The sequence below is a fragment of the Falco peregrinus genome, chromosome 11 (genome assembly GCF_023634155.1).
Source record: "Falco peregrinus isolate bFalPer1 chromosome 11, bFalPer1.pri, whole genome shotgun sequence".
In the NCBI taxonomy this organism is placed as follows: Eukaryota; Metazoa; Chordata; class Aves; order Falconiformes; family Falconidae; genus Falco; species Falco peregrinus.
In genome coordinates, this window is record NC_073731.1 from 18,842,062 (window position 1) to 18,860,619 (window position 18,558).

The following is an 18,558-nucleotide window of genomic DNA, read 5'->3' on the forward strand; positions in this document are numbered from 1 at the left end:
AGGCTTTAGTTACCTGCAGCCGCCCTCCTCCTCCTCTTACTGCTTAAGATGCAGAGGTCCAAGTGAATATGGCCCAGCATCTCTGATGTTTCTCGGTATCCTGAATATCAACTTCACGTATGGTGCAGTTGAGAACCATATTCTAGAAGTTCTGATCTGAAAGATTTGGGAGAGCCCTGGGTAGGCACACCCATATACACATAGCATTCTTTATAAAGGCTGAGATGGGATACCTGCTGAAATCCTGTGATGGGCTGGAGAGCTTGCTAAATTTTAGAAGTTTTCAATGAATTATTTCCATACCCTTATTACCTCATAGCCCTAAATGCTCAAAACTCTAGAAGTCTGTCTCAGTACTGTAGGCATCTAGTTTGTAAACTGTTCATATTTCAGGTAAATATATGAAATGCTAATTTAAATACCAATATTATACATAGAATACAGAAATGTATGCTAACAATTGCATGTATAATGCTGTGGGAAACAATATATTTATTTTCTGTAAATGTTTTGCTTATGGAAAACTCTGATCAACAGCTGTGGAGAATGAAGTTCTCTTCTTTCAGCAGCAGAGACTGGACAGATTATCTGTGGTGCAAATTTCCTCATAAGATATCACATCTGCAAGAATCATACTGAAAACCTGTGCAGAGCCCTATGCAAAGTATTTGTCCCATGCAAGGCCCTTGCCCCAGTTCAAGGCGTCCATGTAGGATATTGTTATTTGTAATGTCATTTTGCACTGAGAGGTATTTCACCAAGAATGAGGAGATGATGCATTTCTGCGAGCAGATTTTTGCACACAGAATTTCATCTCTGTATGTGTGGGTAGAAGTGAGGTAGGGAATATAAATACCTTTGCAAACTAACCAAAACCACCAGCTTGTTTTCACGAAAGTCAGCATTCAGCATTTTTAATGACCAAGATAGTACTTACCTGTGCCAGAATCAAAGTGGCACCCTAGAATGAAAGGTGCTTTTATTGTATTACTGATTCCCTGAGTCATAGCCTTCCCACTGATTTGGTTGCTTTAATTCCTGTTGTGTTGATGGGGGTTGGGGAGCAGCTGTGGGACACCGTGGACTCTTACTTCAAAACCTAAATGTGTAAATCTCAATGTCTTTTTTTTCCTATAATCAGTTCCAAATGAGCTCTTACAAGGGGAACTCGGAACTGGCTTGGTTGAACAAATTGATTTCTCATGCATGAGAAAGTCAAGTTAAGCATCTGTGGGAAGCCTAGAAATTTAAATTTTAAGAATTAGACTTTTTATAAAGGGCTTTTGATTTGTTAGATTTAGAGCAAGACTGTTGAAATCACCTTGAGGAGCAGAATTATTTATGGCAGTTGCTTACAGTACCAGTGTAATGCCACTTTCGCATGTTTTTAATTTTCTTCCTTCACATGGTCTGTGCTGTGTTAATGATCACCTTGTCATGCTAGCAGTGGAAAATGGTTTTATAAATAATTCCCACTGGTAAGATGAAAGTGTTAACAGAAATACTTCAGTGAAGGTCTTGATTAACTTATACACTTGGCTTGATCACAGTGGAGGTTAGACTTACCATATCTTGTTACCAGGACTAATAAAACCCATTTGTTTTTTTGTGTACTGTGTTAATTATCCTTTTACTTTCCCTCATGTGCAGACACACACAAGCTGATTTCATGTTTCTGTTGAAGACCACTTACACTTTGTAGATTTCTCCTTGCTGTACTTTCAAGTTCATACCCAAACAAACCAACCTTCCCTAATTCCAGAATTTGTATATTGTACTACTAGAACTTCAAGAATGTAGATCATTACATGTAGGTGCTCAACTCAACCTACTTTTGCTATAAACAGCAGTAGATAGATTATTTTTTTCCTTTCATACTGAAAGGCATTAAGAAGCACAACTAAGAATTAAATTTCCAGAAGATCTTTCCTCATTAATTCAAATTCCCCAAATGTAAATTATTCCAGTAAATCACCATATTGCAATATAGTATACTAGCATCCCGTATCCCATTACCACCACCTCTCAGAAACGTCAGGAAAACAGGCACGTGCCATGTTCGCTGAAGCCTAGTAGCATTAGGATCTCATAAACTGTGTTAATGAACAAGTCAAGGGTCTTTCAGAAAAGATGTTCCCAACATTGGTTTCCTTCTCCTAAAGCAATGTGTGTTGCGTAGATTAGTTTGATTAGGCAAGGTCATACTGAGGTGTGAAATAGCCTCTCAGGTTATATGCCAAAGTACAGAGGACTGGATTCTTTGGAGCCAGCGACTTCATGCTCCCCTGACGCAAGGTTGGCACAGTCTTTGGAGGGCAAATACGATGGGCTGTAAGGAGAACCTAGGGTTAAAGGGTTCCTAGGGTGAAATAGTACTTATAGAGGTGAACTGAATTGTTTTCTGTGCTGGTCTGTAGAACACATCAGTGGTTTAATTTCAGATTCATGGAAGTACCAGAGGCAATACAGGCAGCCCTTGCTTGTCAGCTGCCTTCTGCAATGTGTTTTCGTTTTTGGCATGATCATCTGGGCAGCACTGTGGAAGGCTGTCACAGAGTAAAGGTAAATTCTCCAAATTACGAATCTCACAGTTAGTGGTGAAGGCTCAATTAGTACGGTCCATGTCAAGGTGAAGTAGAATATGGCCTTTTCTGAAGCAAACTCATTTGAAGCATGCAGGTGGAAAAATAAGATTTTAAAGACAGAAAGAGTATGTTAAAGACGTATGTCTATGATGAAGACGTATGCCAATGCTGACTGTAATTTCAAATGGTATTATTTGAAACAAAAGAAAAAGGAATGGAAAAAGGTTCCTTGAGCAGTGAAATGAAGGGAGCTTGGTTTGTCGTTTGTTTTTTTTGTGGATTCGTTTTGCAGGTAAGTGGATCTTCTCATGTCTAATGCCTGAAGTTTCAGCCCTTCACTAGGCAGGACAGCAACAGGGTCTCTTTTCTTTACCCAGCTGGCTAGTTTCGTAGAAACAACACTTCATATTATGAATTCCCTTATCCTTTTTGTCAGACTGGATTGAAATTGTACAGCTGGTTCAGAAGTTGTGGTGGGAAACACGTACACAGAAGCACGCCTGCTGATTTCCTTATTTTGTTAAAAAACGGGGGAAAAAATCCCTTTGATGTTGCTTATTCTTGTAGCTTGCCAGTCCAATTGAATAAAATACATCAGAGCTGTTATTCTTTTCTGTGCACTAAGTGCTCCCTTCATCTCTACCTCCCCTCCCACGTCATCTTCTGTTTCTTGCACATTTTCAACAGACCTTGAATTGACTGGTGTGAACTTACTGCCTTCTGCTTTTCTGTCTCCTTCTTGTCTTTATAATTTGTTTTGTAAATTAGATCAATGGTGTGAACTGTATATCTTTCTGAGGAGGGTTGATGTTCTGTTGTTAGGGTTGCCTCACACTTACCCTTACTAGTTGGTACTGAGATTTTTCCATACCGTGAATATTAGGGGTTTTTTACTTTAATTATTTGGCTTTATTAGAGCAGACATGATTCTGCATAAGAAATTAGAGGGAAATGTTATCTTTATTCAAGCTATGAAAAAAATTGAAGGCCTTTTCTTCAAATGCTCTTACACATGTATGCTTTGGAGCAAGAAATTTTTGGTAAAATATGTACAAATTTGGCTGAGAAATAGGACTATAAAACGCTTTACTTGATATATATTTAGTAGAGCCTAAAAGCTAAAACCTCCACAGATTTTTGTGTTCACTAAGCAGCTTAAATTTCTCTGCTCCTGAAATGCTTACCTGCGTTCCCAGCAGGGCTCTGAGGATGCTCTGTGCCAGGAACACTGTGCCTCAGAAGGACTCTGTGGCCATGTGTAGCTCTGGGCCAGGCTGTGTTTAGGCACTTGAAATGAAAACTCTTGTGTTTTTCAATACCTGCAGGTGGTCAGCAAAATGGGGAGGAACGAGCCATCACTTCTGGTTAGAGATGGGGGAAAAAAGTAATCAGAAAAATTCAGTTGACTGCTGAAAGAGTCAAGCTGAACCAGTGAGAATGTGGGAAGGGGAGGTGATGCTCAGTCTGTTTAGGGGAGAAGACTTGCTCTTGCCAATGTGAGAGGAGGGCATACAGGAGCAGAAAGACCTTTGGTGAAAGTCACGGCAAGACGGAGAATGAACTGAGTCTGAAAGAAGTAGAACGGACAAAGCAGATAAACAGGGAACACTTTCCTGCATTTTGGGACACAGTGTGACTGGAGGTAGTTGTGAGGCTGAGTGTCAAACCCATGGCTTAACTTGTCAAGGTAATTAGACCTGTATTGTGATACTGTGGACTCCGGTGGCTGGGGCTAGGTAGAAGACACTGGAGCAGTGCTATGGGTACACCTCCGATCTCCAGTGTTGCTACTGTTTCCTAGTGCTCCATTAGTTTCAAGCAGCAGATGCCTGAGCGGTCAGCCTTGTGGCTCCACTGTTTCTCTGACTCATGAGCTCCAATATAATGTCACCTACTTTGGATGAGGTAGAGGTTCTTCTTCTTTTTTGGAACTTGAAAAATTACATATAGACATTGCCATCTTTGCCCTCCACCCTTTCCCCACACTAAGAGTATTTGTAAGATGGCAAGACCAAGTGTCCAAAACGTAGGAAGTGCAACTTTAATTCAGGCTTGTGCTGCATGTGTTAAGAAGCAAAGATAAACCATGCTATCACTGTTTGGGGTTTTTTACAGTTGTTCTTCAATAGACAGGGCAGATTTGCTCTGATGATGGAACAGGAACATACAGTATAGGAAACTATCATCTCCAACAGTACTGCTACCTCAGTTACAAAATTGAAAGTGGTGAAGTAAGGCCAAGATCATAAGAAGGGACATGCCAAAGCCATTTAGTGTTGCTTTTGTGATTTGCATTTATCCCTGCCTCTCCCAGAGAGCTGTTTTGTGCAGGTAAGCAAGTCACTCCAACCAGAGTTTGAAAAGGAGGTCACTAGTTTGCCGAGTGCCTAGCTAGGTACCTTGGAGGCACGATTTGCAGGAGTTCAGAGCACATACAGCTGAAGCCAGAGGGGAATGCATTTTGAATATTAAAGCATTACAGGGTGCTGACTCCTCAGTGAAAGAGGTCATAATGTGTCAGATCAGACATCTAAAATCAGTCAAGATTATTTAATCTTCATGGCTGTCAGCTCTGCCTGCGCTACAGATAGTGCCATTTCTTCTTTCTGTGGACATGGTTATAAATACAAGTGATTTGTAAAGCACTTCATATCATGATGAACAACTGAGAGGCATAGGTTGCTTAGCCATTCTGTCTTCCTTGCCTATTTAGAATATTTTGGAGTATTTGGAATAGGAAAACTTCAAAGCCACGTATTAGATGCGGAGAGAATAGAAAGAGTGGTTTCTTCCCAGTGACCGGGAAGCTGCTGGTGCTGCATGGTTCATGTCTGCATTAATGTCTGAGACACAAATGTGTTCATTTTTGTGGTATCTTGTGCAATGAGCACTTGCATTCAGCACATCAGTATATTGGGGAGAGCACTCACAGCACTATCTTAGTTCCCTCTGAGTTCCTCAAAGGACTGTGAAGGAAATGGAAAAGACAAATGTAAAATCTCTATTGGATGAGTGTATCTTATCTGTGTTAGACTTTCTATTGCAAACTCCGATTACTGATTAAATACTATTTATCAGTCAAAGAGTCACATTATATGCAAGACTAAGCAGCTCCTACTCCTCACATAAATTAACTTGGAAGAAGGCCTCAAAGTATGTCACAGCACTCTCAAAACCAGCTGGCTGCAACAAGGCTTTCACCATCCCATACCAGGTTAACTTTAATACGTAGTTCTCACGCCTTGTTCCAGCACAGCCACCAATCCCCCACAAGGCTGCAACAGTTCATCTACTGTCCGTGCTGGTTCTTCATCCTCTTCAGGCCAGTTCACCCTGCTTCTTGCCTCTGCTGTGTCTCTTCTCCTGGCTTCTCTTCCAGCCAGTCTCTCCTCAAAAGTAATTCTTACAAATCGTATTATGATTTACTGATCCACCTGACCATGCCAAAGTCTCCAAAATGGTGTTGTGCCTGATGAAGATGCAGATGAAGTTGCAGGCAGCCACCCCACAGATGTCTGGGATAGAGACATGCCCTCCGAGTCACTTGGACCCTGCTAGAAGATGCCCTGATGACAGCTAGAAGTTTCCTAGCAAGTCTTGACCCAGCTGTTAACACATTTAGATAAAATTAGTTTATGGGAATGCCAAAGCCTTTGGTATTTTAGTAAGAGGAGTAAATGAGCCGGAGGATTTCCAAAGAGGTGTGGACCTGCCCACGTAAAGGGAAATGTCTTGGGTCACTAAAGGTGCAAAATCCAGAAGTCATCTAGGAGACAAGAACTGTGTGAAAGAAAAAAACAGGTGTGTTCCTTGCTTTAGTATGGAATGTGAATATAATCTTGGGAAGAAACGTTGAGTCCTGATACTGGAAAAGCCTCAGCCACACTAGAGAGATGAGGATCAGCAAGCCTTTATGTTGACCAAAACATAGTAGTAGAGTGAGGAGTATGTATGCTTAATCTCATTTCAGAGCGTTTCTGAAAGGAAGTCCAGAAACTGACTCACTCTCAAGTGAAATAATTTGTGCATCATCTTTCCATTGTGAAGAGCAAATGGTTCTCTCATGGACTGAAAATGCTCTTGAAAAATATTTCTAACATGGATACGTTCCATTCAGGATCAAGACTTGTGGCTGTACTTTATTTATCTGTTAGGCATCTGCAGGAAAACTGCCCCAAAGTGATCTAGGATCACTGAACTGTTGAACAGGAGGTCCCTGGCAGCACCAGCCTGCCTGTAGACCGCAGCTTGAGAGTAGGCTGCTGTTTTTCAATGCAAAGAACAGATCATGCTACATCACATTGAAAGCAACTTAGCAATTTTTAACAGGCATTGGAAGCCTTTTGGATCTTGGCAGGGAAAGAAAAAAAAAAAAGGGGTGAACATCCTCTGGGTCACTTGTTACTGATGCACTTGCAGTGTGGATGTTTTGTTCTGGTAGTTTTTAACATTACAGTGTGTTTGCAAACTTAATGATACATGTACAGCATTGTGTATCTGTATACATGTGTGTCAGCAAAAAGACAAAAATAATGTGAGTCATGCTTTAGACGCAAGTTTCATCTCTTAGACAACATCTGAATAAAACGGACAATCTGGACTGTATTGGAAGCTTTAGATGTAAGGGGATTTTTTCATCAAGTATTCATATAGTGAACGGTTTCTGTGGGGTCTGGCTTTGTAAGTATATGCTCTTACATGCTGAGGAAATGGGTTTAGGTAATCGACCAGTAAAGAAGCTGAGAATTTATTATGAACCTTTTTGACATAAATTATTATACAACAGATTTATAGCACTTTCCATAAGAACAGTTTTATAGTCGCTTCATTTGATGTCACCCTTTTTTAATAAGTATTATGAAACAAAGATAGAAATCAAATATAAATCATCTTAAAAACAGTCTCTCCCCATACTATGTCATTGTAAGGATCAGAACAAACAGGAAGACTGAGTTGCTGAGGTTCCCAAGTCGCTTTTTCCTATTCTGCTCAAAAATACCTGCATTCAGTAAGTCACACATACACATGAATCAGAGGTTTTGTAGTAAATCAGCAAGTGCCTTCTCTACTCAGATGTGCTCAAAAGCCACAGTCTGCAAGTCTGCAACTCAGCGTTGTTCCACCCTTTAGAGCCGAGCTGCTGTAAGAAGGATGAGACGTACCAATGTAAACCAACATTGAGGAGAAAATGTAGAACAAGATCAAAACATATTGTAACGTAAGTGGCCTTGAATAGTTCAAATTTCTATATGTTTATTAGAAAATTTTCCAATAATCTAAAATTACTCTAAATTCCAGTAATTCAAAAGTGAAGTTTGCTTAGCAGTTGTCACCAGCTGTAACAAGCATGCATCTAGAACAAGAGTTATAGTACCTAAAAATTTAGTGTTGCATCAGTACTCATGTAGAAACACATAGCATTTTTATGCCTGTATTTGTGTCTTTCAAAAAATTCCATCAACAAACACGTAGTAATTCAGATTAATTGGTTTAATTAAAGAAAAAGGAGAGAGGACTACTGCACTGAAACTTGTAATTGTTTTAGCAAGATTTATTGGTGTGTATGGTACTTGTTACAATCATTGGCTTTTGCAGTGGGAACTTTGTATTACTTACTCCTTTTTAAAGAATTACATTATATAAGAATGTGTAATCATTGTGACTTCTTAACTTTGTACTACCAAATTTATTTCAACACCTTACAAGTTGTTCTCAGCCCACTTATACATCATTAGATTATCACATGGATAAAGGAACCATTTGCTTTGTAGAATACAATGCCACTAATTAAAGTTGAAAGTGAATGGACTGAATTAGAATCAGCTCATCCATCAAACACTGGCTACTTGTTATTTACTGACAGTGCTTCATTTAGCTGTATTAATTACACAGTGGCACTGCTATGTAAAGGTTATGAGTTGTTATACCCTTGAAAATTAAGAAAGAACACATGAAAATAATGGTATGTGCTCAGCGCTAGAGTCTGAAAGTGGTAAATGGTAAATGGAGTGTTCATGCGAGTATCTACTGAAGTTTTTTTTCTTATCGGTGTTTTAATTGCGAGTAAACAGGATGGCAGCTTACAGATCTTGATAGGCTCCTTAGGCAAGTGGTGGTAGTTGTGGCCATGACTCCATAGCAATGAGGGAAAGCCTGCCTTTATATTATGGCTTTTAAAATAGCTTTTACATATTTAAGTGTTCTGCCCAAATTATATTTGTTTTCAAGTACTGCAGAAGAAGAATTTTATGTACGGTCTTCTCTATTGATTACCCACCTTTTCCTTATTCCTTTATCCCTTAAATAACAAACTTTTACACCACCATTCTCCAGATACTATTCTAAAATTGTAAAATGGTAGAGATTGTCTCCTGTGTTCCTACACAGCTGGAACATACATCTCGTTCACACTCAGTAATCTTCATCACTGCTAAGCAAAAAGTTCTGTAGTTGGAACATGCCAATAACAACTGTCTTCAGTCATATATTTAGTTCTAGCGATACTGATTTTGAAACTGCGAGTATTCTTCCAATAAATATGTAATTTGAGTTAAAAAACATACTTGCATTCTCATTGGTAGTGTTCTAAACAATTAGGTGATTTTTTTTTTTTTACCTTTTTGAAAGGAAAAGCATGAGTTCGGTATGTTTATGCAGGGGGTATTGGGTTTTTTGCTGTTTTAAATTAGAACATGGCTTGTGGGGGGGAAGTTCTACAAAAGTGGTAATGCAAGTGGTAAAGTGCAAATGCTCATTTCCTCTGACAGATCTGTGAGCTGTGGCTGTTTTGTAATAAACCCCTCCGTGTACAGGAGTCACGGCTTGCATGGGAAAAACTTAAGTATACATATATCTATTTTAAAAGGGGGAAAAAACAGCTAGTGACTGAGTTGAAAATACCGTTCTGTTCACATTCCCAAAAAGGGCTTGAAAAGATGATGAATATGTGTGTGCTTTTTTGTTCAAGCAGGAGCTTTAATTTTCTGCTCAGTCCTGAGCTGTATGTTTCCGTCATAATCAGGCATGTTATTAACTCAGATCTGTTTATAATCAAAGTCAAAGCTGAGAGCAGCGTCACTGCCACTCTACTTGGAGACTGCAACTATTAAGAAATTAGTTTTGATTGGTTTGTTTTGTAATAGTGTTGTGTTTTGACATCGTGTTGCATGATGTCAGGAAGGGCCTCTTTTTAAAAGTCATCCTGAAAAAGCACACTTATAAAAAAGGCTCAGGCAGAGAAATGGAAAACAGATGACGTAGTTGTACGTCACCTAGGGAGTGATATCTCTCAGGAGGATAGAAATGATCTAATCGCCTTTGATTTTATGAAACACTGTAAAAAGGCATCTGCTTATATATTAGGTTTTACATAAATGGTCATTTTAAAAAGTGGAAAGTTTGATGTTTGTAACCAAAATTGACACAGTGCGATGAACAGGCACCCTTTCAAGAGCCATCTGCCAAGTATCTGGATGCAAGTTACCATTTCTGCATTTTCTTTTTTTATTTTCTTTTTTTTTTTCTTGTTTTACTTCTCTGTTGTCCTCTTTTAATCTTAGTGCCCAGGACAATAGCAGTGTAACATCATTTGTGGAGACTGAGTGGGTACGAACACCCCTTTATCCTCTATCTACTGCTACTGCTTATTGACTGTCTCGTTATTCCTCTGGTGGCAAGACACCTGTGTGTCACCTTGCTGCAGAGTTGCACAATTCCTGTCTAGCTCAAAGTGGAACCTATAAGAAGGTTATTTCAACATGAGAAATTCAGTTTCTAACCTCACTTTGTTGACAGCTTATGTAACTCTAAGGCTGGGCCAGTGGGATTTTTTCTTTTTTAAATTTGAAGGTGCTTTAAGCTTTGTGAAGCCTGTGCGTACAGAAACACAGTATTTCAAGTAACAAATATATCTGCAGCAATGCCGCACTCTGTTCTCCTATATTTCATATGTAGAGAATAGGAACAAACTTGATTATTATTCAAGATCAAAAAGAAAACCTTCAGTGCAACAAAAAGTGCTTAGTGATTCAATAGGTGAAGAGTTCCACTTGCAAATCTAATATTACAGGTATTAGTGACTGTGATGCTGGATCTGCCATCATTTGGATGGGAATCTGATCTCTTGGCTGATATTCATCATCTTGTTAAGGTGATGTATCAGAAAACCTGTGATAAATCTCCGGTTTTGTCAAGCAATCATTCAGTGAGCTTTGTTTATTTAAATGTCTGCTCTTGTCTGTGAAGCAAGAATACTACCTTGTTTTGCCAGGGTGTTACGAGGTACTTTATTGGTAGTGATGTAATCATGTTTATGGCTAGGTAGGCAGCACTTTGTGCAAAAAATTAGAAAATATTTTACTGATTTAGAGTATACCTGCTCTACCTAAAATACTTTCTGTAATTTCACTTGAAGAACTTACCCTATATGTTTTCCTTGAAAACATCCTCGGTGTTGGTACACTGTTCTTTGTGAGACTTCTCTCAGGGTTACACTAAGCTTCCTTGCAGTTTTACTTCTCTTTACGGTTCTTCCAAACACAGTGTACAGTTACAAAAATTGCATTACTCTTTGATTTAAAATTCACTTCAGTTAACAATTTCCAGTATAAAACCAATTAGGAAATGCTTTGTTAGGCAAGGAATATGTGCTGCTTTTCTGTTTTGCCTGTGGTTGTCCTTAAAATCTGTGTATATATGCTCTTAATATGTCCTCTCAGTTCCCCATAATACCACCGAGGCTTTAAAAGAGAACAATTGTACAGTTGGAGGACACGTAATAGGCTACTAGAAGAAATATTTACATCTGGCATGATCAAAGCTTTTGGAGTATATGAATGTGTATGTGGGAGGTCTGATTTTTATGTGGGTGGATTCACAAAGACGAAAACACTGCAGTACTTAACTCCTTTCCCTTTATGAAAATTCAATTCCTCAAAATGAAAAAAGCATGTAGTACCTGATTCTTATCTTTTGTTTTTCATTTCAAGGAGTAATATTAATTTTTCTGCTTGTAACTACTTGTTTTAAGGCATAGAGAATTTTTTGTATTTCAGCCCCTGTAGTGGCTTATTTAGTAAGATGCTTATCTTGCTTGTGATGTTTTTGCATGTTAGAACATACACATGGTTTAGAATTTTAAAAACTGGTAATTTTAACACAGTTTCTATAGTCTGTACAACAACAGTTCTACAGCGTCTAGGAGCATTACTGTATTTTCAGTGTTGGGTTACAGCTGCGGCTCCAGGTTTGATTTCTGCTGGTTTAGTTCCTGTGGCAGTACTCAGCTGTGAGCGGCTTCTAGAAATCTGTCATTTGAAATTTTTTATTGTTACTTTAAATGTTTACATTATGAAAGGCTATTAATAACTCAGCCATTTGAATTATCTTTGCTAGTATTTTATTTACATGGCTGTGATGGGGAAGTTTTGGATTGTAGCTGACCTGAGCTAACAGCTGGCTGAACCAGGAGGTCTTGCTCTCCCTTTGGCCTCTTCCCTTCCCTCCACTTCCCTGTGATCTTCCCTTCCCTGGCTCCCAGCTGCACCAATTCTGACTGCAGGGTAACCAGCTCTGCTCGCCAGCTGAGCAGAAGAATCCACATGCCAAGTTGCGTGCCAAATGCATATTCTGCTGTTCTGAGTTTTAATTTACCAGGTGATCAGCAGAGTACCTGAGCTGGCTAGAGGTAAGCATCAGGAGCCCATGGCCTGAGGGGGCTGCAGGGAGAGGAGAGCCACCTGCCTCTTTTGCCCCTGGTGAACTTCCAGCTTGCTCAGGCTACTTTCTGAAGTCATAGCGTGAGTCATGAACACAGCATCGGGTGTAATATGTGGCGTCTTGAAAATAGCCTTGTTTTGCAGGCAAATGGTGATGTGAGGAGCAGTTCACATGTCAGTGAAGACACGTACTTTTATTTTTAGAAGGCATACACCTTTTGTGGGTATCTTAAAGGATTCTGAACATGCTTACAGCATGCATTGCTGTTACTTTTAGAGCTGGGGGTTATCAAAGCGATAGAACGTTTTTCCCTCTGAAAGTGTTTTTGACCTACTAAATCATGGGTATGCCTGTAACTTTGCTTGCTGCTACTTACCTGCATTACTTCAGCACTCCAAGCTTAGGGAGTTGCTATACCTTTTTTTGATACTTGGTCCATCTCTTTGTTGTCCTTGTGGCAGTGGTAGCCCACAAATCTGATCTTGAACTATTCTAGCATCAAATTTGTGTGAACTGGTATCAAAGACGTTAACGTCAGTGCACTCTGTGTGTAACAGGAGCTGAGGAAACATTGCTGAAACAATGGAGCCATTCCTAATGCTCTGCAGTAGAGGGGTGGGACAGGATGGGACAGGGTGAGATGGGCAGGTGGAAGCGAAAATCCTTCATCTGCTAGAGTCTGATCTGTTGTTGAATCTGTGTCAACACCTGAAATACCAGGAGGCTGCTGCACTAGCTTCCCTAGCGCAAAACCCAAGGCAGGCAGGCTTCTACCCAAATTTTTGAAGCCTGAGTTTCAGCATTATCAAAGTGATGTTGCTTTGTTTTTCTCTGGTCACGACGTCAGAACTGATGCATGAGTTTGGTTGATCAGTTAAATGGTGTCTGCGGTTCACAGAAGGGTGCTCAGCATCTTTTGGGTCGGTGCTGTGTCCAGGGTCTTCATGTTTTTCCTGTGTGTGAGACCTCCTTTATATGTTTTTCTTGTAATGTTTTTCTCTTCTCTTCGGAAAAAAAAAAAAAAACCCACACCAAAACCAAAAACAACTTACCATTTCCTTTGTTGTGACACAAGGATTCCCTGCAAGATTGCCATTCTGTGTGAGCACAAAACTGCCTTTTCTTCTGTGTTACACTGTTGGAAAAACTGCTAGTAAGCAAGTTCAGTGTAAGCAGTACCTCAGCATTACTTGTTTTGCTACCCCTTGGTAGTTTTCAGCATGTTCACATAACAACAGAATTAGAGGCCCCAATAAATGTTTTGGTGCTTTTCTCAGTAGTACAGTGTTTTCATTCACAAAGAGAGCATCACCATATTTGTACTTAAGGAATCTAAATCTTAGGAGGGAAAAAAGGCCCCAGAAAATGGCAGGTATTTTAAGTATCTGCAGTTGTATCTATAATCAGTCCTCCAAAGCAACAGCTAACTTCAGGAAGGCAGCAGTGGGAAATAACAAGTTGTGGGTTTAGCTCGCAGCATCACTTAATTCGCTAAATATTCAAATACAAATGAAGTGACACAAGCAAGAGACATTATATAAATACTGACAATTAAAATGTTGTGTTTTTTAAGTGTTTGTAATTGGGATGTTTGTTTCAGGCTCAGAACCCCACACTCCATTTTCATGTCTATTTTTCCAGCTCTAAGGATTGCCAGTATTTCTGAGGTCCCCATGGCACTGGAATGAAATGTGTTTTCTGCCTGAGCCTAAGCAAATCAAAACAGAGGTCAACCATTGTACCTATTCTTCAGGGTATCAGACTGGTACCAAGTAGGGCACAGCAACAGAGAAAGCATATTGCAAAAATAGTAATAATAATAATGAAGTCTTGGAAAGAAATGTCAGCAAAACCAGTATCTAAACCCCTCAATACCTAAAATACATGGTGTCGGGATGTGGCACTGCACCCCTGCAAGCTCTCCCTCATGGGCAAAGCTGAGGAATGTCCTGGTACAGCGGTAAGTCCTGACACCAAGAAGACAGATTTGAACATTTGATTTTACCGTCTAGCAGAGACAAACTGCCTACGTAACATTATTAGTGTCCCCAAGAGATTGACTGCCTGCCTTCCTGTTGCTTGTTCAAGAAGATTTCCATTTACCCTCATCTAACTCCAAGATAAAGAAGGGACCATCTGTTCTTTCTCCTTCACTCCCTTCCTTATTATGGTCCTTTGTTCTCATGGTCTCAAATACTAATTCATCCTCCCCAGTGTCCTCGGTACATTGCCTGGTCTGTCAAATACCACGTACCCATCTTCCCTTCGGTCTGTTTTGCCCTGAAGTTGTTTCCCGTGCTTCCCTGTTCATAGGCACGCATATTTGCTTAGTCCCGGTGTGTCAGCGTGCGTTACGCTGCTGTGCCAGCGAACTCTAGGAAAACCTGCAGCTGGCACGTGCTGCAGCTCTGTGAGTGTGAGTTGTGAAGGACAGGTCTTGGCTGCACTGCTGTGCCCCTTTCATGTCAGTTGTTTCCTTCACGAGAAATGCTTAGATACACTCAAACACAAAAAGTAAGGTCTGGCTTCCAGGTGTGTCTGGATTTTCACCAAGTAATTGTGACTCTGCGCTGTTGTCTGCTCGCAAAAGCCTTTTAGAATGACGTGTCTTTATGATATCACTACTTAGAAGACAGGCTGTTAATTTGCTCGTGACTATGAACAAGGATGAATTCTGCCAAAATCCATTTTAAAGTAATAGGGATTTTACAGGGGCTTGTTTATTAGATCTCCTCCTCCGGTCTTCTTCCCATATCCCCTTAAAAAAAAAAAAAAAAAAAAAAAAAGCCTTAATGCTACCAGCAGTGAGACTCGTGCCTGTGAATGCAGTTGTTGGAGTTCTCATGCAAATGGGGCTTCTGGCATTTTCTGTACTCCATTACTGAGGGCAGCCCTAGGAACCACACAGTTAAAACAGCATCTGCCCGAATGACAGCGCTGGGGAGGTGTAGGGAAGTGTGAATATGGTGTGGGCGATGGCTTTTGTGTACGGCGCTGGCATGATAGCAAAACCTGTATAAATACAGCTCTGTGATGGTACTGTAAACGGTGTCTGCCTTTCCCTTCAACATCTTCTCTGAGCCTGTCTTGCATGCTTGATCTCTTATATGTGTGTGTATATGTGTATGTATATAGATATTTCTTACTATATATAACGAGATTACACACCAAATAATGACTCATTTTACATCCCAGCCCTTTAAAAACATATAGTGTGCTGTAGGTTTTGAATTCCAGCAAAAAATTAAATCAGATCTAAGGCGTAACTGCAGATTTGCAGAAATAGTGACCATGTCATAGTGTCAGGACTGTCTCCGGAGACATTTCTGACAGACATCTTTGTATATCTAAACCCAAATTAATGTCGCTACGTGGGCAGGAAAAAAATATTAAGCGTCAGCATTTTCAGTTGCTTCATGTATTATTTTGGAATTGAGAAAAGCTCCCAAGTGGCACAGAAGTAATTATTCATCTAACTACTTATTTTCAGTATAATTCATCATTCTAAATGTGTTTGTGTAAATTCAGCATCTGTTTTCAAGAAATTATTTTTGTGCTGATTGTATTTGAAAATGTTTGTGGTCCTGCTATACGTTGTCCGACATACTTTCTCTCAACAGAGTTTGCACTCAGGATAGTGAATGCTCCGATGTCCTTGGATTTAGCGTTTGGCATGCTGTGTGAGCTGCTCCGGCGGTGGGGAGCCGTCCGTGCCGGTGTACCGATCCTGCTGGAGTGGCTGCTGGGAGATGGTGATCTGAAAAGAGACTCAGAGACTTCAGCCCCGGTAATTTTAACAACCAGTTGTTATCTCATGTTGGGATCACTAAGTTTCTGCAGTCTTGTGGTAGGAATAGAATGGGAAATGTCATCTGAAGAAGCCTGATACTCGCTATTCCAGTATTAACTGATGTACAACTTTAAAAAAAAAAAAAAAAAAATCACACGGACAGTAGAATAAAAATAAGAGTTTGGTGTCTGCTTCCTGGCAATATCAGCATAAAATTAGAGACACCAATAAGCAAACACTGAAATAAATCAAGAGTTACTTAACAAGTCATTGCTGCCTGAAACATTTTTGAGGCTGTAACTAAGTGCATTCAGTATCATTGCGGATGATGGCTTGCCTTGAATTTAAACTGATGCCATGGGTGCCAGGCACATCTGGCATTAAAGAACAGTGCTCTGCTGGCTTTACCAGAGATGTCATTTAGATATTTGGTAAATTTGTGCTATCTTCCATATGACTGGTTCTGCACAGCACATGGTCACATCAGTCATTGTCTTCAGAAGGATCACTGATGTAAAGAAAAACTTTGCCACACTGGTTCTGCAAAACCTAATGCTGTATAATACACTGTGCTCTCTTTGTCTTGAAAAGACTGTAAAAATCAAAATAATGCTGGATGGTAAAACCGGAAGGAGCAGGAGTGGCTACATTTTTGAGAAGTTTGTTGACAATATGACCCATGAAATATATTATGAATCTTTTCTTAAGCCTGTGGTTTAGGTATGCCTTTCTGATGTTTCACTGACTGATAGAGTTTTCCTTTTTTATTTAATCCAGTCAAAAAGCTCCATGGTATATAGCAAATTAACATACTGGTTACAGAGAGGTCTCTGTGAAATACAACACAGTTTCACAGGGGAAGGCAAGCACATGTTAAGGATTAGGACTACTATTTACTTCCACTGTTTCCCAAGACTTATACCATAACTGCCTGATTTTTAAAGGTAAAATATCTTTGGCAAAGTAGGAACCTTTTTACTGCATTTTATCAAACATTTCAAAAATGATGCATATGAATTTCTACCTTTTTTTTTTTAACATTAAGAAACTTTTGTAATGGCCTCTGTTGTCATTATTTCTCTGTATCTTCTTTCATATCTTTTATAATTTTCTCATTGTTAACAAGACTTCAAGTAATTTTCTAATCATTGCTGGTTTTGTTTTTTTAAGGAAGAAGATGATTACCTGTTTGATAAAGGGGAAGTGAATTTTTGGGCAGAGAAGTTGACTCATGTCAGACAGCTTAGTAAGCACCTTTTACAGCTTATATCAATGACTCATCTAACTTTACCAAATCATGGAGAACTGAGTCGCCTGTCAAGAATAGCACTGGACCAAGCCCAGCTCATTGGACACCTTCTTAGAGCACTGCCTCTGACTCCAGAATTTTCCAAAACTGCAGAATTCACAAGATTGGCTATTCAAAATGAGAGAATATCGGTCTGCCTTAAAATACTAAACCTGCTGAGGTCTGATGATACTTGCAAAAATGAAAATCTGGAAAAGTAAATTGCTAAACATTCATCCTCAGGGAGCTGCACACATGTTACTGGTTGGGCAGGGGGACTTAATTCCAACAATGTTCGAGGAATAAGGGATTGCTGTGATGACACCGGTAAACCTGCAACAAACTAGTCACAAACACGTATTTTTTATATATGAGTCAATTGGTTGGTTTTGGGGTGTTTTTTGGTTTTGGGGCGGAGGGATGTTGTTTGGTTGGGGTTTTTTTGTCAGGTGTGCTGTAGGAGCCTGTTCCTTTTAAATGCATTTGCTAATTTCATTCACTTAAGCATGGTTTATTATAGCTACTGTAGGAAGTAAAGCAGCTAAACCTACTATTTTCCATTCATCCAGGTGCAGGCCACCTGTAGTTGTGTGACGTTTCATCCCACATTTTTATCTCCTGTATTTTTATACCAAGAAAAAGTTGATTTTTCTTTTTGTCTCCTTTCAAGATGTAGAATGGTAATTATTAAATTAATATGGTATTTTCTTCATTTTATTTTTAAGTGTTTCAAAAAGAAAAGAAACAAACCTTAGCTTTTTTTGTCAATGACAACTTTTAGACTACATTTTCAATTTTAATGCATTTTCCTCTGGAGAAAGGCAAGGATTCTCACTTTGGTAGTAGCCTTGTTTTGTGCATGGAAACAACATTAGTTAGACTTCTGCACACCTCTCATTTTCCTGTAAATCAAATTAACTACTTTTGTAAAATTGCTGTGAAATAAAGTCTGCTGTATTCAAAACAGAGCAGCTGTTCCATTGCGAACAAAACAGGTTTTGGTTTTACTTCCAAACACCTTGTTCTGCAGGCAGTCTTGGAAAGTAAGGCCCTGCTCGGTGGAGCGAGCCCCCCCAGGAGCGAGCCCCCCAGGAGCGTACCGGTGGGGATGCTGTGAGCGGTGTGGGGGTGCCGCTGCCCGCAACGCAGCAGTGTCTGTTGTGCGTTGCAGATGTCTT

General features: G+C 39.7%; 1 protein-coding gene across 3 annotated transcripts in view; it reads left to right on the forward strand.

Annotated features, from left to right (window-relative positions):
* The window catches only part of THADA (THADA armadillo repeat containing), a 161,697-nt gene extending 143,941 nt beyond the window's left edge, over positions 1 to 17,756 (forward strand). For all 3 annotated transcript variants that reach the window (XM_055815966.1, XM_055815965.1, XM_055815967.1), the window contains exons 37-38: positions 15,923 to 16,089; positions 17,263 to 17,756. In XM_055815966.1, the coding sequence (XP_055671941.1) occupies positions 15,923 to 16,089; positions 17,263 to 17,601 (506 nt within the window). In that variant the 3' untranslated portion in view covers positions 17,602 to 17,756. The remainder of the gene's footprint in view (positions 1 to 15,922; positions 16,090 to 17,262) is intronic.
* The last annotated feature ends 802 nt before the right edge of the window (positions 17,757 to 18,558 follow it).